Source organism: Anabrus simplex, chromosome 3 (genome assembly GCF_040414725.1).
Source record: "Anabrus simplex isolate iqAnaSimp1 chromosome 3, ASM4041472v1, whole genome shotgun sequence".
Classification (NCBI taxonomy): domain Eukaryota; kingdom Metazoa; phylum Arthropoda; class Insecta; order Orthoptera; family Tettigoniidae; genus Anabrus; species Anabrus simplex.
In genome coordinates, this window is record NC_090267.1 from 248,406,116 (window position 1) to 248,431,076 (window position 24,961).

Consider the following 24,961-nt stretch of genomic DNA (forward strand, 5'->3'; position numbering starts at 1 on the left):
CCAAGATAAGTTGTTTTTTTTTTTTTTTTTTTTTTTTTTTTTTTTTTTTTTTTTTTTTTTTTTTTTGCAGGAAAGTAGGGAAACATTTCGTATTTTGCCGGCAGCATTGAAGTTTCGGGCCATACTATTCATAATTGTTAATGTTATTTTAATAGTTGGTCAAATTCGTACTAACCGCAGTGAAATTAGTGTCCCTGTGTTAGCCTAATTTATTTCTGTAGCATTAAACATTTCTCCAAACGCTTCCTTCGGAAACAATTCTTGATTGGAAATCCATTTTGTCCCTGTAGCGCACTTTAAATCTATTCTTACAGCTTTGAAAATAGGGTACTTGTTTTCTTCTTGTATCACTTTTTGGCTGGTGTAGGACCAAAGTGACAGCATATCCTTCTAGATGTGTTGGTTTAAAAATAAGTCGAAAATATGGCTAGATCTGCTGTTAGTTCTTCTCTTGTAACCTTGATATACGGTTTACAGTGATGTATCTTCCCGCAAAAATTGTTTGAAAGTTTTGAAATACTACCGAGAAGTAGATTAAAAGTATAGCTGGTAGCCTTCCGTAGTTTTCCCACTTCCACTCCAGCCAAATTCCATAATGGTACTTGGCATTACAACCAAAGTCGCTTCCATGCTAAACTACCTCCTGTGGGTGGGGCGGTAGAATAACACCCACGGTATCTCGTGTCGTAAGAGGCGACTAAAAAGGGTCCCAGGGACTCCCAACTTAGGAACGTGGGTTGGCGACCACGGGGCTGTTTATCCTATCCGATCTCCCTTGGCGAACTCTTGTTCTTTTCCGACCCCGGCGATATTAGAGCACTCGAGGCCTAGGGAGTCTTTAATTTTCACGCTCTTCGTGGCCCTTGCCTTTGGCCGACACCTTCATTTTTCGAAGTGTCGGATCCCTTCCAGGTTTTTTCTCTCTGATTAGTGTTATGTAGAGGATGGTTGCTTAGTTGTACTTCCTCTTAAGAGTAATCACCACCTCCACCATGCTAAACTAGCCCCTTTGAATTCCTAATGCACAGTTGTTACAGTTACCAAAACCGGGCGAGTTGGCCGTGCGGTAAGAGGCGCGCAGCTGTGAGCTTGCATCCGGGAGACAGTGGGTACCCACTGTCGTCAGCCCTGAATATGGTTTTTTCGTGGTTTCCCATTTTCACACCAGGCAAATGCTGGGGCTGTACGTTAAGGCCACGGCCGCTTCCTTCCCATTCCTAGCCCTTTCCTATCCCATCGTCGCCACAAGACCTATGTGTGTCGGTGCGAGGTAAAGCAAATAGCAACAACAAAAATGTCAAAGCCACGCATGTTGTGATTCAGACCTCTATAGAGTACATGAAGTAAGAACTCTTCACATAACCCGGAAGTAGTTGATCAGATGGTGGTAGTAATAGGTGATTATGGGTTCGATCCCAGCTTACTCCGGTGGTATTTGAAGATGCTGATACACCAGACTCGTACAGGTAGATTTACTGGCACGTAAAAGAACTCCTGCCGAACATCCTGGAACCTCGGCGTCTCCGAAAACCGCAAAAGTAGTTGGTTGGACTTGTTGTTGTTCAAATAGTTACCCTTTCAGAGTCCAAGTGACAATTCTATATTGAGCTTTCGTATTTGAAGAAAGGAGAAATGTCTTCGAATGTAAATGAATTGATTTGGTCCTTACCGGAATAAGGATTGAATAATAGAGTAAAAACTTTCATGGTAATGTACGGGCTCAATATGGCAAGAATTATTAGTGTGCAGTAGGCCTACCTACCACTTATTGATTTGTCAATGCTAAACTCATATCCTTCATCTTCATGTCATTGACCGATGCTCGTGCTGACGTAAGCGCATGTTCATAGTGGTCTTCTTTTATTGCCCGTGTAATCCTAGAGATTCCATATTTTCTTTAAAAATCAATAGGCCAGTGTGTCCTGATCCTATCACAATTGTAGCTTCTCCGGGCTTAATGAGGAACTTCAGTTTAGGATCAGCATTGTAAAGATCCGAGAAATAAATGCTTACCGAAATTTTTTTCTCTACACTAGTTCCTGTGTAAAGCACTCTGCATTCCAATTTGTGGCTGTTCACGGGGGTGACTGGCTCGCAGAAGTTCTATTAGATTTTATCTTCTGCTTGCCAATTTGTATAATTCTGTTGTGTAATGCTGTAGAGGATGGCCTGTGCTGTAATGTAATGCCGCGATCATTGATCTGAGAAAACGGTCTGTCTAGAACGGGTAGCGTCAAAATTCCATTAACAAAAATTTGGAAAGAATGGGGTATCGCTAGCTTTAAGTATACTCTTGAAACGAACTGATTTCCTCCGGCAATATATATGTGTGCAAATACAGTTGCGTTTCACAATTATTTCTTTATTTTATTATTTTATTATTTTAATGAGGTCCTCAATGATGTGGAAATTTTCAGGTTAAGGCTTGTGGAGCATTTATCCTTGGACTCGTACTGTATGTGGAGGTTGTAGAGGGCGGTGACTTCATTCGGTCGATACGCCGCGGAGATCTCTGCGCCCTTGTAAAGCACGCTCACTGGATCTTTGGAGGTTATTACGTCAGGGAGCGTCTTAGATGTCCATGTGTATAATAAAATTTGACGATATAGAAAGTGGACTAAGGGTTAGACATTCTTGAAGTGGTAATTTTGAATTATGCTCTACGACTTCACGTCACTGTAGGTTAAGAAATTGCCAATGAAAGAATGATCTGTCCTGGAAAATACTTCATATTACACATTTCGTCTTCCTTTGAATTTTTCTGAACAAGGTATGTTATCTGTTCATCTTGCCGTTTAATGAAATACTTCGTTCAGTCCTGTTTTCAGGTAATCATACAGTTCATTTCTGATCTCCACCCCTTCCAGCCTTCGTTGTGTTAGTGCGACGTTAAACTACTAACAATAAAACGTTTTGCTGCATTTGAGTAATTAAAGGATCTTCCTTGTTTTGGATACCGTACTCGCTGCAGTTGTATAGTCACTACATTTCGATTTTTTAATTTTTTTTTTTTTTACACACTTCATAATATGAAACTAATCTGTTACATACGAATAGTGATATTTTAGTAAGGCTCTCCTTTTCAATATCATCCGTTTGCATTGAAGGCGCATATCTGTGGTGCTAATACGGAGAGCTTGATTTTTAAGGGGACGTTCTGAAAAGTTGGCGAGCTCGCTGAAACTACTTTAGTGACCTTTAAATTGAAACGGCAAACATTTGTGAATATAATAAGAAGGAAAAAGTTTTATTTTCATTTATTCCGCAAGCTCGGGAAACAGATCACTCGGTTGTTGCAGTGTCTATGTACTGAATATATCGGAATATTTATTTTGGAAACAGCATATTCTACGGGCACTAGAATCGTACCGAGCTTTGCCATACGCTTCGTCGCAGAATCTACCATACTGGCATTAAAACTTAAATTTATATTATTATTATTATTATTATTATTATTATTATTATTATTATTATTATTATTTTATATCTAGTTCTGCCTTAGTACCACAGACATTTTTACTATTTACTCCGTTAGGGGTTTGTTTCAAGTACGTCAGGGTAGGGAAACTAGTCAAAATTAGTTTAGTTATTTAACATTTTTTTTCTTTTTCCTGTACTTCGGTTTTTAAGTTTGAATATCGTTTTCTATGAAAGCCACTTACCAAGTATGAAATTAATTTCGTGTCACCGTACTGGTGCCAGATTCATATTTTTTCTCCTGTTAACATAGCCTATGTTGCAACTGCCATCTGCTGGTGTCTACCCGGTGTAGACTTCAGTCCAATATTTCGAAAGTCTTGCCCAGACAAGTGGAAACAAGTTGTTTCTTGTTCTCGATAACTTTTCTTAGCTTGCTGTTCCTAGAATATTGTCGCTTATACATAGACCGGAGAAGAGCTTCTTAGCAGTTACAGTAAAGGAACTCGGCAGGAAATTACTTATTTCGCTTGTAACGTCAGACTGGTGTCGTGAACGTTCTGCTCAGTGAAACATCCTCTCGCTCGTCCCGAAAGTTCCACTCAATAAAATATCAGCTCGGTGAAATATCCGCTCTACGCCTTGTCCCGCATACACTTCATTAGTTTAGCTGACGTTGCATATGACGTTTATGGCTTCATTCCTGACACAGTTGATTGGTTGGAGAATAGGCGAAATAATTGAAATATCCTTCAGCTATGTAGTCGTGTTTAAAATCCGTCTGTACCTAATACTATTTTCTTTCTGTGAATATTTTTCTTTGTCAGTTATTTACATTATATTTACAAAATACACGGCAAGTTTTAATCAAGCATCAAATGTCATGAGATGGGACTATGTAAATTTATTCCATCTTTAGTAAGAATGAGATCTCTCTGAGACACACTGTTGTTTCCTGTATCCTCATACCTCTTTACTGAGTCGTACCTCTTTTCTATGTTCTCGATTCTTTCATCCAACCTTTGGTATGTAGTTTTAATTCTTTCCGTCAAAATTAAGCTGAGATCTAATGTACGTGAAGGCGGAGTTTTCCTTCTTTATCCAAACAAAGACCAGGTCTCTAATTCTGGGATTACTTCCAGAGCAGTGAGTCATGCGAAGTTCAGAGATGCCACCCCTGTTTCTACACAGTAAAGCTCCTGCTGTCCGTTGTATTGGATTGCGATCAGTTTTGCCTAAATGATTACACAAAAGTTATTTTAACTAATGTTAAAATTAGTCCTAGTTGTTACTGTTTCGATTTCACAACAAAATTCAGTCTGAATTCAGCAGACCATCTGTTGCATTGCAGATTAAACCGACAAAGTTCGATCAAGTTGACCGATCACTTGCAAAGAGCTTCAGGGAGTAATGTTACAAACACTTCACAATACACAGATTCGGAATGCAGGCAAGCATAAGTGTTTGTCCCGAACTGACATATTTTCACTTTCCACCGAACTATTCTATTAATAACTTGTCGACACTTCCTTAGCTGCGTCAAAAGGCGGCATAAATTTCCTTCGCGTACTGAAAGGATCAAGATTATTTTAAATGGCAGAAACCCCAATGCAAATCAGAACTTTTCTTGAATGGAGGTGAGGTAACTCTTCCTAGTGAAATGACTCTAACTTCTGATGATTCTCAATAGGCACGTGTGGTCTCGAGTTGCCATGATGGAACACCACTTCATTGTTTAATTCTGGTCGTTTCTCATAGTCTCAAACAGACCGGGATCGAACGCTAATTTAAAGGGATGGAAGTTCTGTTTGTAGGAATTTGAGGTCAACCTGGCTGAAACTTGCGAACGAATGCTTTGATATGAGACTGTATTGTTAGCATTTTTCTTAACCCTTGTCTGTTCTACGTACAAAGTGGATATGTAAATAAAATAACCTGGTACACTGCTGTCAAGCGACTGGCTCGCGGTCCACATCTGGCTCGCGTAGGCATTTTAACCGGCCTGCTTATGAATTTCTGATACACAAATATAAAATCAAATTTCTCGCATTTCGCACTTGCTTGTTTTAACTGAAGTTACGTGATGTATTGTCTCATTTCATTGAAGAGTAATTGAAATTGTCGTATAACCCTTGCTTTTGAACTTCGAATTATTTGTATAAGTAGTAGGCCTATTGGTGGGGATAAAAGTCCGTTCGTATCACAATTTAGAACGCCTAGAACTTATGCATCATGGCGTGGGCTGTCATGTTGCCGAATTAACTCCTAGTCATTCCAGTGCAAGGACACCTGTGTTTTATGTTTACATTTTCTCCATTTTAATACGCTAGAACTGAATAGGTTACTAGAGCAGTGCCGTCGGTGCAGTGGGAAACGGTGATAATGTACCAGCGTAAACTGTGTCTCAATCAACTGTTAGTGAAGCATGTAAAAGGAACCATTAATTAATTTTTTCACATCTACATTGGGGTGTAATCCAAATTAGTTTGATTTCTCTAAATGTGCATTATTTCATCCCCCAAGTCTTACTTTGTACAGTACTTTCCATTATGAATTATTTTTTTGCAATTTAAAAGTACCAGTTTCCCAAAACATTGCAGGTTTTTCTTGTATGAACTGTTCGATAGTCCTGCAGTCATTCAACGAAGCAAGGCGCTTACCATTCAGAAAATTCTGCATAGATATAAATACATAATCAGATGGAGCGATATTAGGGACGTAGGGCAAGTTAGGTAACGTTTCCTAGTCTGACGATTCGCAATAGGCACGTGTGGTCTCGAGTTGTCAAGATGGAACACAAATTCATTGTTTAATTCTGGTCTTTTTTCTTTAGTGGCTTCTTTCAGATGGTCCAGCTGAGGGCAGTATCTCACTGAATTGATGATCTGTCCACCGGGAAGCAATTCGTAGTAGAAAATGCCTTTCCAAACCCACTCAATGCAAATCAGAACTTTTCTTGAATGGAGATTTGGTTTAGCAATTGTGAGTGCAGGTTCACCTTTTCTTCGCCATAACTGTTCCCTTACAATGTCGTATATGGTCCACTTCTCATTCATTACCCGTCACTAGACGTTTAGGAAATACCTTAATGAGTCACGCGCGGTACCGAATTGCGTTCACTGAGTTCATGTGGCACCGAAACATCGCAACGAAGTATGTAACCAAGCCTCTTCAAGTGTTTTATTACATTACGAGACGATAGATTCAGCACTTTAGCTATTTCTCCCGCTGCTATACTTCGGTTGCTTTCAACCGAGCCCTTACGTCTTTCATGGCCTGTAACAATGGGTCTTCCGGTACGAGGTTTGTCCTTTAAGGGACGAATTCCAGGTCGAAACCTAGAAAACCATTTCTGGCATGCTCGAACGGTTACCGCATCTTCACCGTAAAGGACATAAATCTCCTCAGAGTTTGTAGATTATTTCTGCCCTTGCGATAATAAGAGCATAAGGTGTCTGAAATGCTAATTTAAATGTTCCGTGTAAATAAATGCTAGCGATCGCGGAGTGCAGCATATGCTAGCGAGGTCGGACAGGTACACATTAACAGCTGATTGAGTAAATGCGTGATGCGGCAACTGTTCTATCGTTGCTGTCGAGCGGTTTGTGGCATCCCCAGGCTGAATATTCCTGCAGTATGGATTAAAATATAATATACCGGCAATGTTAAATATCAGATATCGACTTGTAAAAGGTTTTGGCGTATATCTTGAAAGGAACTTTACTTCCCATTTCCGTAGTTTGCTCAGTCTAATGATATTAACTTAAACTATGTCTGTGCATGCATGGCAAGTCTTCAGGCTAGAGGGATCCTCAAATGGCGACGCCAGTGAGGTCCAGAGGGCATGCCATTGTTTTCTTTACTGAGCCAGGGAGTTGTAGCACGAATGACCATGTGAGTAGCACCTTTCATAAAACACTCACTAATCGTGCTCCGAATGTCGTTTCCCAGCACCAGCCATTTTTCAGCAGTTTTCATAATGCCACAGCCATGAATGAGAACTTTCGTGGAAGCTGCATTTTGTTTTGACCTGTGCCGAAAGAAAGATAGACAGTGGGTGCATCCATTAAGAAATAACCATTGGCGGGATTAGTGCTTAGCATAAATATCTTTGATCTGGCTCGAAGGTAGATATAATTAATATAATTGAACCTGCGTCTTTTATATCTTAACAAAAACATCTCCAGTATTATTAAATCTGAGCAATCGTACTTTTTCATTATCTAATGTTCATGGGATTTTTTCTTCCCGGCCCGCGAAGGTGGCCTATTTTTTTTCAAGGTACAGTTAGGCCTCCATAGTGGAAATACAGTAAGTCTGTCATCCTGTTGTATTATATCTGAGGCGAGCACAGTTCAACTTTGGCTGCCCCCATCTTGAATGATGTCTTAGTGGTGGGTGTTCTAACAACTCAGAAATGTTCACCATATTTTTAAATGTTGTTTAGCGTGGGAGTGACTTGGAACAGGTGACCTTCCGTCTAAAGAGAACAAGTGGTCGGTCCTCTTCCGTGGTGCTGCCTAGAGAAGTGTGTACGCACCGCTAGTAGTTCTGCTTTACGAGTTCTTCTGTCGTGTCTCAGAACTATCGATTAGGGCAAATACCCTATTAATTACAAGGAAAGAAATATAGGCCCACGGCTTGTAAGAAAGAGTATTGAGGGCTTGTAGGAAGCAAATTGGGGATGGGTCCGTTCCACGCCAGGTGGAGCCCAAGCTCGCTCTAGCAGCGCCAAGCTATATAAGCTAACCCGAGTGCTCTGCTCGCTGTAGTTACTCTGCAGTGCCGCTCGGCCCGGTTTCACTCCACGAGGATGGCTGTATACGCTGCCTACAGACACGTAGAGTTGGATAACGTCGGCTATGGCAAGAAGAGGTAAGAAATGCCTCCTTCGCCAATATAAGTGCGATTAATACAGTGGATTGTGAAACGTGTTCATAAATGTAGTAGCTTAGGCCATGAAGAACGTACACAGTGCATCAACCATAACTTAGTTATAGGTGTTCTTAGTGATACTCGAAATTGTGTCGTGATTTACTTCTGGATTATTAATAGGTCTATCCATATTGCATATGTTTTTTGTTTCGCTACGCTTCCACATATTTTGCTATAACTTCGGTGTACTACTTTTTGATAGGCATAGCTCATTTCTCCTTGCTGTGGAGGGAGGTCCTTTGACTTTAAGTCAGTATTGGAGTAAAGCAAAGCAAAGTCATCTCCGTACAGGCCATGAAGGCTCTTGGAGGGGTGGGAGGTAAAGGCTTCCACTATCCATATCCTTGGTACTTGATGGGGTAGAGTGGTTAGCTCTACGCCCGGCCGCCTTTGCTCCCAGGGATTAACCTGATACTCATTTTTAATGTAGAATGAGTGAACCTCAGGACCATATGCACCTCCGGAAGTGGAAATCTCGTTTAACGATATCGGAGTGCTTGTGAAATTTTATGTTATTTGAACCATTGCATTATAGTTCGGCAGCCCGTTCAGCGCTGCCTCGGATGGACTTTTTATTTTTTTTATTTTTTTATGATCGTACACCATCGCTGTGATTTCAATTTGTTTTAGCATTTTACAGGGTTCACTTACTTGTAGCTATTAGTTTTTCAGACTGTTCTAATTATTCCCGTGGTCTTTGCTGACAGGACCTAGTGTTTACACTGCATCTGTCTTATCGTTGGCTTTGACAATATGAAAATGACAGAGGTATGAGCGATGCTAGTAATGCCATTCCTTCTGCAGCCAGTCCCTGCTATGAATGGTGTGAAACTGTTGCTCATAGGGTCGGTTGGTGCATGCATTTCAGTGGGCTTGGCAGACTGATATGTAACAGCAACTTCTGGCTCTGTGAGGAAAGCAACGGGAAACTACCTCACTCCTCATTTCCCTAGTACGCCTCTACAGTGATGTCTAGGCCATCTATGACAGCTCGTGGTGGAACTGTTGAGTATCCAACCAGCCTTCGGGCTGATGACTTAACATACACAACCATGGGTACTGTTTGCAGTTGGATTAAGCACTGAACTCTTCCATCTAAAATACATGAAAATTGTTTGTTTTTGATATTGCAACAAACCGTATATTACTGTGCACTTCACTGGAATCAACCACGCACTCGTAAACTGTAGATCGATAACAGTGTACTAGAGAGAGGGCAGACTGGTGAAAGTACAGGTAGACAGGACTGGGTGTTAAGTTCTGTGACAGACATACGGTATACATGCGAAGAGGGAAGCCATATAAGGGTCCTGTGTTACCTGACACACATACACGCGCAGCCGGCCGGCTCCCCCTTAGACCAGAATTACTCATTTCCTACCGTGTCCATAAGGGAGGGCTATGTCAGTTCTTTGTAGAGTTGACAGTTTTCCCATCGTGGCAACGTAGAATTTTCATTAACCACATCTGACAGTCTCGTGTTAGCTATTCATTGCATGCCAGTCATGTCACACGCCCTGAACCACACCTCTTGGAGTTTTCTATTTCCCAATCTTCGTAGTCTTACAGTATATGTAAAATCTCATTCTACATTTTGAGGAGTCTTTTTCGCGGTGTTGAAATACGGAGCTGCCACTTCATTTTGCCAACTCCTGGGGCACCTATGTTAGCCCTGGATCCAAGTCCCTGTACAACAAACTCTGCATCAGAGATTATTGTACGCGCGCCCACAAAAGCTATCAGTTGTTTCCTGTCTTTCTGGGCAATACGCTCAAGTCGTTTCTCGTATGATGCCGTTAATACTATGAGTGATATCATGCCTACGAGGAGGAAGAAACTTTCGAGAGAAAACTTCATTCCTTGTTTGACTTTGCAACATTGAATTAAAACAATATAGGGAAAGAATAGGAAATTACCCAAAGTATAACCACCCTACTAGCAAAAATAACTTGGTGCCCTAAAGAAAGGTGATGATTTAAACAGAAATTTGTATGTTTAGTAGGTTACTATACTGTTACGATATTTGAGTTGTATTCCTGTTTCAAGCCACCATTTCAGACTGTTTAAAAGGTAAGATGTCAGATCAGCTGACACACTCTTCAGTCAGAAACGTCGTTGAAACCACGTAATACTAGAATGACATGGGGATCTCATGCCTAACTCGTGGGGAACAGGAAGTACCATTAGTAACATAAATTGAACAAAGTTGCCACATAATATTGAGCAAAGTCGGCGTGCTTTTCTCTGGACGGGAAAGCGAATGGCCACATATCAGGCTCAGTTTGCCTTAAAACTTGACCCCTTGTCGTACGAGGCGACTATAAGGGGCCTCAGGGGCTCTTAACTTGAGCGTGGGTTGGCGACCACGGGGCCCTTAGTCGAGTCCTGACATTGTTTCCAAGTACTTGTGCCAGACTACTCACTTTCATTTATATGTATTATCTGACCTCCCTATGCCATCTCATTGTTATTTTCCGACCCCGACGGTATTACGCATGCAGGCCTAGGGAGTCTTTCATTTTCACGCCCTTTGTGGCCCTTGTATTTCTGTAGCCGATACCTTTATTTTTCAGAGTGTCAGGCCTCTTCTATTTTTTCTGTTTGATTAGAGTTATATACAGGATTGTTGCCTAGTTGTACTTGCTCTGAAAAGTCACCACCACCTTGTAATTTTTGGATCTCTCTACTAATACGAATAATGTATGGAACGTAAAATTGTTATTATTATTATTATTATTATTATTATTATTATTCTGTTCTTAGGAATTATGAAACTGTGGGCCGACCAGATATTTCCCGTAAGTTCCTGAAATTACGGTTCCTTTCTTTTTTGCCCAGATTGTATCTTGAATGTTCACATTATATTGATGTAATGCCTATTTGCTGTTAGTATTGTTTGTGAGGGGTTTTCTCCGCAAGGTGAAACTTTTGCGGTAGCACAACAACAAAAGAAACGCATTGGGACACGGATGAAACAGGCATGTACTGAATAGGATTTACTGCAGTGGTAGTGAAGCATTTGGAATACCAGATAACGTCGTAATTATTTTAAAATTCTCCTAATATTCATCCCATGGTACTTCAGAACAGTTCTGCCATATGTTTTGTTAGTTCCGCGTTTTCTTTTTCATAATAGGTGTAATTATATTTCTTGTTGCTATTACAAGCCTGCTGGGGCCATTTGTGAGCTAGACCGACCTTCCAACAATGTAGGACGAAGTCTGCCGTGTATAGGAAACAATATTAGTGTAGTAGAGGCTGTGTGTGTGTGTGTGTGTGTGTGTGTGTGTGGTTTTTTTTGAGTTGTGGGAATGATGGGGACAGCGAAAACACCCGATGCCAGGGTAAAGGGGAATTAACCGTTCCCAGTTAAAACCTAATCCGGCCGGAATAGATCTCGAGGCCCGAAAGTCAAGGCTTGAAGCCAAGCAGTGGCACTTCATGTTGTATTTATGAGGCTCCGACGGTGTTCAAAGTGGATGAAAACCTATGCTTGTTGCTAGACATCTGTCGAAATTACCATTCCGTCCCCTTGAGAAGTTTGTTTCTTCGGTATAATTTTAAATCCAAAATATATCGGAAGTGCCTCCTTTGTGCTTCCCCTCCTTTCACCACGTCTTCGTGCATTTATTTGTTTTAATTAATCACTGACCTATTAATGCATACTTACGAAGTGTAATTATATCGTACTTATAAAGAAAATCTTCCATAATGGATCAGGCATAAAATTTACGTTTCAAACCATAACAGGTGATTTCAACCAGGCGGGCTGACGGACTGTTCTTATTCTTCCGTATGTTGCGGTTGATGCTTAATTATTGATACTGCTGTTAAATTAACTATCGGAGCGGATGTCCTAAGACTTACGCCAGTCTTGCAAAGTGATATTGCCATCCGCCTTGTGCGAAGTCCCTTTAAACTTTTAAAAGGCTTCGTTGTGTGTCAGCAGTCATCCGGAAGTCTGGCTTACCACATACCCGCTACGGAGATACTAGAGCAGAAAAACTGTACTTGCGCTGAGCATGTATGGCGTACAGGATGTGTATTCTCGAGCTGTATGTTTTCTTCTGCACTACGTTGATCGTGATAAACTAATGTGGGCGTACCGTAATCTTGATTATTTATACTGCATAGTACTACGATGTATACTGTGGTCGGAAAATAAGATGTTTGATTGCAATTTTTTTCTTATAAATCTACTGTTATAGTAAAGACACATAGCTCATTTCGCAGGATTATGCGTGATGGAAATTTGGTTTTGTGCTTGCGAAACTTTGTTCTAATGCTTTCTTGATCACTGATGTCCGTACTATTCGCGAGGTAAATAGTGAGAGAGAACAGTAATTTCAGTAAGATTAGAAGTTCAATCCCAGTACTAACTTGTCTGAAAATGGTTTCCCTTCGAAATCCAATGCAAATCCAGAAGTAGGACCCTGTCTATGCTCGGAGGTTGTGTCTCTAAAATGTTGACTAGACACAAACTAGCTCGCTGTCGTATCAGCACAATTTATCTGACCGGTTTCATATTCTTCTCGGAGTAAACCCACAAGCACATCTGCATTGTCGACAGTTTTGTCTTTCCAGCGTTCGGTCTGCAAGCTTATCTCAATTAACGAAGCGCTTTCACAATGCAATTAGCAATTTGCAATTAGCTCTGTGGCTTCTGTCAGCTCCACACTTCCTACACTTAAATCATTAAAATCTGCGTCTAACCATCGTCACGTTGGTCATTTTAGTGTCCTCACACCTAGACCCCCTCCCATGGATGACCGACGAAGACCTGCCACTCCCAGCACTGAAGGCTATACGCTAAAGAAAACCTCTCCATGACGAGAGTCCATCATCATCTTACTTGACCTATTCTCCATTTACCTCACATCATCCCACCACTGAAGCTGGTTTAAAGGTACGGCTTCAGTCAGCTAAATAGAAGCAGTATTCCCTGATTTGGGCCGATCCTGGCTGTTAGGCCTCTGAAAGCAACAATCACATTTCTTGAATTACCTCCCTCCAAGCCCTTGTTCATGTGGTTGTAACCCTGAAGGTGGATATCTCATTTGTTCCCTGATGGTAAACGAATGTTGAATATCTGTGTTCTAGCTACTGCATGACTTGAAAGTCGTTAACCTGGAGCTAGAGTTCAAAACTCGGACATTACGTAGTCGAACTTGGACTTTACGGAAGGGGAATCGTGATAGATTTTTCCTGGGATATCCGTTTTTGTTTTCTCGCTCTCTCTCAATTGCCTTTCAGTATAATTCTCCCACCTCTCATCCTCCGCACCCTAGAAGTGAGACACAGGCACCGTTCCTGTTCATCGGAACTTCGCTGGAATTTAAAACGATTGTTATAAAAAAACATTAAAGCTCTTTAGTTAGGCATTTTCAGTCTTGAAATGACCAGTGTTTCGCCCCAGTGAGGCAGGGGGCTCATCAGCTGAACTGCCACACCTTTCAAAGACACTGGTGGCTAGTGCGCCGTAGAGACACTACTACAAGCTTCCTATGTAGAACACTGCCTTTTCACGATTGAAGAGGCCTAAAAAGCTTGAATATTTTTAACATTTGCAATCGATGATATAGTTTCCTTCTGGGAACTGTATTTTTCATTATTATTATTATTATTATTATTATTATTATTATTATTATTATTATTATTATTATTATTATTCAGTCACTACACTTCTCCATGTGCACTGTTCTCCACGCCGTACAAACGTAGCATTCCCATTTTATACAATCCTGTAAGGTTTTGACTTGTCTGATTCTATCTTCTGAAGTAAACTGATTTCACCCAATTGTTGGCCAACGAAATTGTTCCCAACTACCTATTTGAGCGTCAGTGTTTCAAACAAAAACAAAAAACAAAGCAGTGAATGTAATAGTAACTAGAGGACCCGTGCTGCTCCGCAGCATTTGATATAAATAGGTCAGATAACTCGTCTTGATATGCCTCGTCATTTTGCCTACCCTTTTCGGTGGTTTTATGAACATTTAATAGGAAGCGCATTATGGTATGCCGCAGTTCATAGTCAGGATTCATCCATTCTGACGTCGTCATGCCGTCTGTTTGTTAAAGTTATATCCATATATTAACATTTTATCTTGCAGTTTTTGAAGTAAAGCTTGGCATTGTCTCCTAGAAGGCAATGGTATTTTTAATCCCAGTTCTGTTGTCTTGTGAGCTCATAGATTAGTCTCGAAGGAGCGTTTTTGCCAGGCAAAGAATATATTCTTGAGATACTGTACATAGCCTCCACTCTTTCTAGTGAAGCTACCTTATCCTACGCATGTCATGATGGGCTCTGTTTGTACGTAGGCATTTTCTCTTAGCAGCATGTAAACGCTCTGCCATCTGTTGAATAAATTTGGAAGCTGGAAAAGGTTAGAGAATCAAGAGTATCTAGCAGGGATTAGTACTACTCCGTGATCAGAGGAAGTGTACATTCTCTGGCTTGACAGGTAGTAATAACATTGCCGCATGCAATGATATTACTAAGGGTGAAAATAGCATATTTATATAAAGTTATAGGGGGTCCGCTGTCTGTAATTTCTTTTGTTTTCCCGAGTTTTCAGATATTTATCCGTTTTAGGTCAACTAAAGACCGAATCGGTGGTTTTTACTTTTCGTGTCTGTCTGTTCCACCATCACGTCGAAACGGCTGGATAGTTCTCAACCAGACTTCATATTTAGAGTAGACTCATCCCGGGGAAGTTTTCGATATGCATATCATTTTAAAATCTTTGAATAGACGGGGTTTATAGGAAAACTACAACGGTTTTCCTCCATTTTCTCTTATACTATTGATTTTCTGTAAACTCCGTGGACCGTACGTGAAACGTCTCTTCATTATAAACAACTTTTGTTATGTTCATAAATCACCTTACTCTTCACATCTCCGTTCAATTTGAAATGATCTACAACCTTGGTCTTACGACTTTTTGTCGTATCTGTATCCTTTTTGCGTTTGATTTTTCTCTATTAATCGATGTTAAGTAAATTCTGACTTCATACCTTCAGTCATAGGAAATATAGAATCATCAAACTTTTCACGAAAATTGGCCCACCCAGCAGCCGTATGTGAGCCCAATGCTATGTATGTAGCTATCACATAATTATCCGAAAAGAAATTCAACGTGAGATTATCTTACGAAAACTTTACCCTGTTCAACGTTTCTAACTCAATCTGGCCCAAGAATATACGAGATCTCATAGTACCAGCCATTTAGGCCACTAAATCCGGCGTCTTATGGTACAATCCTTTGTGGATATGACGTACGTTTAGCAGCAGTTAATCTGTAAATGAAGGTCTGCAATATTGTAAACACGCATGCACTTTCGTATGTCGATCTGTGTATATTCACTAATGTCTTATTTGTAGCGATCGAGAAAGGGTGTGTCTGCTATTGTAATCAGTACTACCCACACCGACTTTGACTGGCAGTAGGAACGGGTTCCTTCTCCAACTCCTGTGTAACTGGCAGTAGTAAGGAAGGCCTACTATTGTATTGAATAGTTCACTTCTCGATTTGACTTGTAGAAGACAAGGGAGCATGCATTGTTGTTTAAAAGTCCCCTACCCGATTGTGTTTGGCAGTAGACAAGGGTGCCCGCAATTATAAACAAATGTCCTCATCTAAAATGTGACTGGCATTAGGCATAGTGGCTTGCTATTTTGATGGAAACTCACCAACTCAGTGTGACTGGCAGTAAGCTGGCTGATAGTAGGAAAAGGGGCCTGACATTATAATAACTCCTCAGCTGTTATCTGTCTGGAAGAAGGAAAATGGGGCCGCCATTGTAACGAAAATTCTCCAAATCGATTTTGCCCGCGCAGTAGGCAATGGGGCCTGCAGTTATACGTAATGTAACCTTTCCAACTCGATTGTGAATGGCAGTAGGAAAGTGAGCCTGCCGTTATATCACAAATCCGTAACAAACGCTTAACATTGGAAACAGCGTATGAGGACCTCCCCATGCTGTTTTTCGGATAACGCTAAGACACATGCAATTTTAAAACACTTATTTACTGCATATACAGTATTTGCTTCGATATTCGAATACAATGTACAATACCGTAGCGAGGCACGGGTACATTTGCTAGTATCAAAATATTAATGAAACTGTTAGTCGTTTAGCAAGCTGTTAGGCCGAGAGAGATATTTATTAAAGAAATAATCATCCGTTCTTCTTCGAGGGTGACCGTCCAGATCCGGAATGCAGTTGCAATTTTAATGGAGTTCGGTAAGCCCTCGCCTGCAATTATAGGAGTGATCATTTAATGATTTTGAATGGTCGAAGTTGGTTGAACTTGCAGACCTATCGATGCCTCATGATTCACCAGCAGGTAATTCCTAAAAGAACATAATGAAGCATATAGGTCCAGTAGAACGTACGGACGGATTTGCCAAACCTGTTTTTAGTTAACTAAAATACATATGGCCAGGATCCCGTCGTACTAACAGCCTATATCTGCTTCATTCATTACATCCCTGACCCGGTCAATGACTGGAAAACAGGTTGTAGGTTTTCATTTTCAGAAGGTTGGCCAGAACTTCCCTGCATTGGGCTGCAGCAAAGTGAAACGTACTCCTGTACGACATAATTGCTAATGACTCTATAATGATATTGAATATTTATCGTCCATATACCTAATCTTTATTTTGAGAGGTAAGTTTTGCTATTGCGGACTTCCATTCTGATTGCATACTACTTACGCATAATCACAGGGTACAAAATAATAGAATGTAACATTCATTTTGACAGCTCGAATCTTATTTAGTGTTACTGAATTATCTCTTGCTGTGCAGTGACCATTTATAACTTTACCGTACCTTCACCTCAGACAAGCTGACTTCCTGCAATCGGTATGGAATGAAAGAAAAAAGAAAATATATTACCATCACGTCATGGGACCGTGACAAGATAGCGTGTGGCAGTTCCTAGCCGACGAGCAGAACAACAAAACCACAACTTAACCTGAGAGCAATGTGTAACATTTTGTAAAGTTCTGTTTACTAAAACATGACATGGAATATACTTACAATTCTGCTAATTTAATCTCGCTTGTGAATTTTTGTAAATTGGTTTTACGTCTCACCAGCACATAGGTCCTACGGTGACGATGGGATAGGAAAGAGCTAGGAATGGGAAGGAAGCAACCGTGGCGTTAATTTAAGGTACAGCCCCAGCATTTGCTTGGTGTGAAAATGGGAAACCACGAAAAACTATCTTCAGGGCTGCCGACAGTGGGGTTCGAACCCTCTATCTCCCGAATACTGGATACTGGTTAAGCTACTCTAACTATCGAGCTCGGTTGTGAAAGTAATTAATGGATCGTAAAACCAATCGCATTGTCTTGTGATGGTATAAAAAACCACCAGTCGCTCCAGATTACTGTACTAACTTGACTATTCCGAGACGTGACCTGGATTTTGTGATCTAACCAGAGTACGTTATCTCCTGTTTCGTGGTAGCGCATGAAAGCTACAGCATTCTAGTTCTAATCCCATCGCCGATTAAGACTATTGTTGATGTGGCTCTTACCTTTGCTATTCTTAGACGTAACAAATGCTGGAACATTGTCTTATTTAGAGTAGAAATGCAAATAGCATTTTTATTGCAGACTATCAATATGTCTTCTTGAAACAGTATTGAGAGAAGAGTGTTTGATTTGTGGTAAAGGTTCATCTACAACAATGTGCGGCAGGTTTATCTGAGGTCATTATCACATAATTCGATGCTATTAATGGTCTTCCGTCAAGCTTGCTAATGGTTAACCATGCGGTTGATGACAGCCGGGCGGTCTGTGGTTCATGGCCGCTCGTCACACGCCCAGTGCATATATCAGTGCGCACAGGAATCTTCCTTACGGCGGAGTACAGTTTTGTTTTAGAACTAACGATACGGTACCCTTCTAAAATCCTTGAAAAAATGGCCCCATAATAATGCGATTTTGGTACACTCCGAGCTTAAGAGCTCGTGGTGATAAATCTTTGCACATGTGGTCATTTCTTGCGGAGACATTAAATCACATCTGCGCGTCTCTGTAACTGTTTATTTCTCAAATATATTGTTCTGGAATTCAAAATGCTCCATATCAATCTGTTTTAACCTGATAAGTCAATATGTTCATAAGTTTTAGTATCTGTTTTAAAAGTTGAAAACTACTAAATACCTCGAGTCAGTGCATATAAAAAGCTTGTAGTGCTTGTCGTTCCCTGCACCAAGAGACTGACGGCTTCGAGTTTTGTAGTTATTTACATGGAAGCTTTGAATAGCATTAATTCCTAGACATTCTGGTCGTATGTTAAGATCAGTAGGTAAGTTTTTTTAACACAGTGTCTAATTTTTCTGTACGCCGGGCTGTGTGACTCAAACGGTTAAGGCGCTGGCTTTCTGACCCCAACATGGCACGTTCGATCCTCATTCCGGTAGTATTTGAAGGTGCTCAGATACGTCGGCCTCGTGTCGGTAGATTTACTGAGACGTAAAAGAACTTCCGTGGGACTAAATTCCGGCATCTCGGCGTCTCCGAAGACCGTAAAAATAGTCCGTGGGACGTAAAGCCAGTGCCATTATTATCTCTGTACGTTTTAACTGTAGTTTAGAATATGTTTCGTATGTTAAACTAGGTCTTGGTACCTTCTTTAGCAGATCTGTAACCATATTTGAGTGATGATTGGTGAGAATACATTTATTCAGTCTTTTTGCGCTACTTCTGGGTTGCACAGTTCGTTTCATGCTCGCCTCCTGGTGCTCGAAATATGCGGATTTCAATCCCGGTTTTTAAAAAAAATTATCAGTTAAATTCGAGTAGCTAATAGCAAGAAGAACATTCTTGGCAGAAAATTCCTGTTGGGTTCGTTTCGATTCTACCAAAGATATGGATTCCATTCGTAGTGATCGCCATTTGACTCATTTAAACACAATATGGTAAAAATTGTTTCTAGTACGTTGGTAAACAAACTTTGTTCGGTTCGATTCGATTCCATTCTACTTGGTGGGAGCGGTCCTTTACTCGTTGACTCAGAGTAATCATTCCGTGTTTAAGGTAAGGCCGAATGAGAGAGACCAACAGTTACTTCTTCGAATTGATACTTGTCGATAAAGTTCCTCTAGGAGGGACTCTTAATAGTTATCGACATCGCACATTAAAATGAAAATATAGGTGTGAAACCATTTTTTTAAATTAAAATTCCTCATTCGAAATAACATTTAAATTATACAAACTATTAATCATAATGTTTACAACATGAACTATCGTGTCACGTCATTCATTTCACCTCAATAACACCTCGGATGACGTCGACGTCAGGAAGGGCATCCGCTCGTAAAAAGTCGCTACGAAGATTCGTCTCACTTTATACCCCAGCCCGTAGCGAAACGGGATGGACTAATATCTAATGAAAATTTCGAATGCAAAATTATATCACTGCAGCGTTACTTAATGTCCATAGCAGTCGAAGTGTTGTGTAGGCTACTTATAATGTAAATGTGGCTCTCATGTCTGTTTTTTTGCCGAAAATGAAATACTTCCCAGTGTCCATTGGTTGGACAGGTTTTTTTTTTTATTTTTTTTATTTTTTTATTATATCGAAATCGTCACCAAATAGGAATTCTTGCATGTCAGGTGGTGATTGAAGTTTGTTAGTGGTCAAGGTAAAGTGTCTAGATTTTGTTACTGTCATATAATAGACTGAAAGGCATATTGGTCATAAAACTGGTGCGTACTCTCATGATCTCTCTATACCAGTTTTCATACATGGTTTGTTGCCCAACGATATTTGATAGATACACACGAAATAGTGTCGGTGTCGTTGTGCTATAGGCTACTTATTGATCGCTGCAGTCATTTTCTGTACTGGAACTAAGCTGTTATGCTCATTCATGAGTCCTGAATTGTAATGATTACTACGTCCCGAAGGTACGTATGCATCAGGTACCATCAACATTTCGACATTTGTAATAACTTAATTTAATCATCTTCCGCTTTTCCCACACCATTGTGGGCATGAACTGTGGTGTACATGTGGACTGCCCTGTTTTCCGAAAGTATTTTAGTGTAAATCTGCGCCTCGTTCCAGTCAGAATATTTCCAAACACTGTAGAGGGAATGACCTCACTGGATGTGATTGGGCTATAGGACTGCTCTGTCGACTAGCGAGGTTAACTTTTGTTTGCATATTTAGCAGTTACAAGAACAAATGGGCATTTCAGGAAATATTTTCGGCTTACTCATGAGGTTGAGTGGAGGTACAGGCCTCATGTAAAAGACAGCAGAAAGCCGAGCAGAAAGGAGGATGAAGGCGTGAGATGGAAGAGACTAGGCGTCGTACCTGTCGGTGTAGGAAGTAAACAAGATTTGACAAAGGAAGGATGAACAGGAAAGTTGTCGAGCCCTGCAGACGTTGACTGTGGAGGAAATTGGTGCGCTGACCACGTGGCACGCAAGTATTTGCAGACCAGGGTGCTAAATAGGCTGAATGTCTGGTTGTGTCTCGAATTTCATAACCTCTAGTGAATTCGTTTTGTACCACTTGATACATACGGAACGGAAACGGCGGCATTAGTGACTTCTGCTTTCGTCAATTTTAAGACCTAACGAATACTGTACCGTCTGTACGGGGTACGGTATGAAGTGGGATGAATATTTGTAAACAGTTTTTATGATCAGATGCACTTCCTAACGTCAACCTCATCAAAGGAGTTAATGAGATGAAATTAATTGCGTGATATAAATTATAGTAGGAAAGGTGAGGGTGAAACCCTGTGCCGACGGGTCTGTTCAAGGCTTAACGTCACCATCCAACGGACGAATCACTATCAACATCGTCCTATGCCCTCACTCCATGTGAACACTGCGGAGAGCTTGTAATTGAATCCAGGCTTTTGGCACGCAATCTAGTGTTTAGAGATTGTATACCCCCACCTCTGCTACCTTGCCGGCCAACATTCTGATCGTGAAATATTATTTTCAACCAACGGGACTCGAACCGGCAAACTACGGTGTTATACCATATAGACTTAACACCTCGATCATGACCACCAGGCGGGCAGAATATTGTATTGTATCAGCGTGCTTTTATAAACATGTACGCAGTTTTGAAGGTAGGCTGGGACTCTGTAAGGTCGGCCATTCTCATGTCTTGATTGAAGAGTACCTTATTTATAGTGGTTGTTAGGTGTATATCTCACTACCGGCAGAGAATTTTAGCTTGAGTGTGGAACGACGATCATGGAGCCTCAAGCAGAGTCTGTTATTTCTTCTAAGTCTGTCAGGCTCTTCTGCTTTCCTGTTCATCCTTCCGTAGTCTACTCCTTCACGTCCTTCAGAGAGTTATGACGCCTAGTCTCATTTCGCACCTTTCATGCCCCTTGCCGCCATTTTATTGCGGATCTCTTCATTGGTCGAAGTAATAAACATTTCTCTCAATCATTGGAGTTAAGATTTGAATCATCAGTTTAGTTGTACCCATTCTTTACTGCACTTTCCTCAGCCGAGGAAGGAAACTTCACCAATAAACTGCCGTAGTGATGTTAGCTGAGTATTTTGATGAAAGGAAATAATGGTCGCTGGTGAATCATTTCTTAGAAATTGTCTTTTTCTTTTTTTTGACTTTACGACTCTATTGCCTTTTAGTTTGTTTACATGGTGTTCATTTTACAAGCTACACTACTCTGCTTACATTTACACGGCGCATTGTCATTTGACTAATTGCCACGGTGCTTAGCTGTAGAGCGTTAGGCCTGCATTTTATACCATGTATATACACTACCTACTACGTGCATTGTGAACTTACAAACTAGTACAACTTTATACAATGAATACAGTATATGGACAGGTTGGTCTCTCCAGGCTGACTACTGGTACTTCTTTTATTAAAGAAAGTGGTACCCCCATCACGGGAAATGTAACTGTTCTAGCAATTTTAGCTCTCAATCCAGACTCCAGTATTTAATGCTCTGCGCTTTATAGTAGACTAAATTTCAAGAAATTATTACTATTTTTATTATTGCCCGGCCCCTTGGCTGAATGGTAAGCGTACCGGCCTTCGGTTCACAGGGCTCTGGATCGGGTGGTGCAGTGAATTCTCGTTAGCTCCTTCAGATTCATGCTTTTGCACCGTATGAAAATTGTTTCTGCAATGGATGAAACACGTGCTGTAAATACAGATTACTTACTCTGTCATCTTGTAAATATATAGTAATATCGCTAATAGGATCTTATAACACGTCCTGCATTCTGAGCATTGACATTTATTAACTCATCTGGCACGCAAAGCATAAAATACGTCTTTTATTCTGTGTACCTTACTCAAAGCTTGAAACCGTGCCTTTGTGCGTATCTTGCATGACGTACAATGTCTGTCGCGTGCGTTGGGAACTTGGGTTCTGAGTTGAAGTGATAAAAGAACTCTTTCTCGGAATACCGCCTCGCAATTTAATTCGTGCACTGAGATTTAAGTAAATGGTTGTCATTAGTACTAATGGTTTACGGGACGTCCAGTGACCTCATTGCATCCCATACCATTCCTAAGTTATTGTACGATAATTGAATCCTACCTAGAAATGAATTCAGGTGGAACCTCTGGTGGCAGTTACGGAAGTGTAATTTTTGTGTTCCTTCGACAGAAGTAATCGATTAACATGAAACCGTGTCACCGGCATTACAGGACTACAAAGTCTTTGTCTTTGTACGGTTATCAAAGTGCTTTTATTCCACTCAAAATATTGTTAAGATATACGCACGGGTATGGGGACAAAGGACGGTTCGGCAAGTGTCGTGTCATATGATGTTCATCCCAGTCCCCCGAGGTGTCCTCGCACAAAACCCCATTTATTCAGGTTCTCTTTGGATCTATTCTTAACTCGTAGCCTGTTTGACTTACATGCAGTTCAGATTTTGGGCTGACGCGCTGTGAATGTGTACATGTTGCACCAATACATAGGACGTCCTTTTGAACACAAGAATGATGATGATGATACTTCCCCATCTCATAAATAAATAAAATAGTGCATGAAGTTCGCTATTAAACGGTTGAGCTCGACAAATGGAAGTCAGGTCAGACGTCTTTATGATCCCAGGGTTCGAACACCGAGGCAGCTTGACACATTTGGTGTTCATTTTTATCGGCGAGCAGCTCAGTGGCGCAGCCGTTTAGCCGTTCATCTTGTGTCTATGGTTGCGCTAGTACTTGAATGCGAGATCTGTAGGTTTGCAGACGCGCTAAGGAACTCTTTAAGTAAGAAAAGAAGGTTGGGGACGGGAGGGTGCGACTTTCCAGTATAGTTTAAACATTCAACAGTTAAACAGTCATTGCTAGAGCTGTGAAGCTAAGATAATATTCTCAAGGAGTGGTTTAGCTGTTGTGCCGATGACGAGATAATTGGTATTATCCATCACTTGACAGGTTATGTCATAATTTTATATTTCGTGTCATTGGTGAGTGCAATATGTTATACATGTTACTTGACTGCATTTAGTATAGTGTTTTTGCTCTTGGCACTGTCTAATATAATATTGTCCAATCCCACAAGGTACGTAGGAAGCTAAGCAATTCGCAGTATTAAATTTCTTATTAATTACTGCATAGCTGATCGGCAAGACCCGAAATACTGTAAGTCGCATTACATGTCGAACAGGGTGCTGTCTCCGGAGCCTGCCTTGGAACCTAAGTGACCTCGTATATTTCTATATGAATGATTATAAAATTTCGAGCCCAAGTGAAAGGGTTAGAATCTTACTGCTTGCTAGCAGGGAGTGCAGTAGAGGGTTTCTGTCTGGCTCGCGTGAGTGGATCTTCAGTGCTGGCATTGGTTCCCTTTCGTGATGTCTCCTGTCTGCTCCAGCATTCAGATTAAATTTTACATACGGCTACGCACGAATCTTCGGGATCACGTCATTCGTTTGTGTGTTTCCCTTAGGATATTGAGGGATAATAGTATGTCATTTCTCAGGACGTTATCTAGTCTTGATTGGCTTATTTCCTGGGGTGGGGGAGGCTCGCTGGCTATTAACAAGTAATGGTTAAGCTTTTGTCTTGTCTAAATACTTCTGGCTGGTGATTTCATTGTTATTGTACACTGGGTATATTTTGTGCAGAGCATTCAGATTAATAATTGAATTGCGCCTTAGTCAGATAATAGTCTCACTGTCTCACCTGACAGCTAAATTTGGCAAATACTGCTTCCCTAGCTTCTACTATTCCTAAAGTAGAACTAAAACTGCTCCATCAAGTATAACAGCACTGAGGTTTCACTTTGGTTTCAACGTCCACGGAACGAGTAAGCTCACTTGTTAGAATTACTTGTTACGAATTTTGACTGAAGTAAGTTTGTATCGCTGATGACTCTCCTGTTTGTTTAAGAATAATTACTAGCCTGGCATTGTATAGGTCAGCGATTAATCATTTTTGAAGTTGAAGGTGTGGTTAAACAGAAAAAATGGAATTATTTAGATTGATTCCGTTGGAATTTTGGGCGAGATTGTCTCCGCCTGTAGTTTGCATTTGTGTAGCTGAGGCTGTAAATCATCAGATTGTCTCTGCACTTCAAGTGCAAATGAAATGCATGGGGCATGAAACGTTTCGGTAGTCTTCACTTTACT

General features: G+C 40.7%; 1 protein-coding gene across 7 annotated transcripts in view; it reads left to right on the plus strand.

Annotated features, from left to right (window-relative positions):
- The window catches only part of Jupiter (microtubule-associated protein Jupiter), a 398,214-nt gene that overhangs the window by 308,200 nt on the left and 65,053 nt on the right, over positions 1 to 24,961 (plus strand). Inside the window, exon 1 of one of the 7 annotated variants that reach the window (XM_067142978.2) lies at positions 8,201 to 8,292. The exons of the other annotated variants lie outside the window; for them this stretch is intronic. Coding sequence (XP_066999079.1) covers positions 8,231 to 8,292 — 62 coding nt within the window. The 5' untranslated portion in view covers positions 8,201 to 8,230. Of the gene's footprint in view, positions 1 to 8,200; positions 8,293 to 24,961 lie in introns of those variants that run through there. 7 annotated transcript variants of the gene reach the window in all.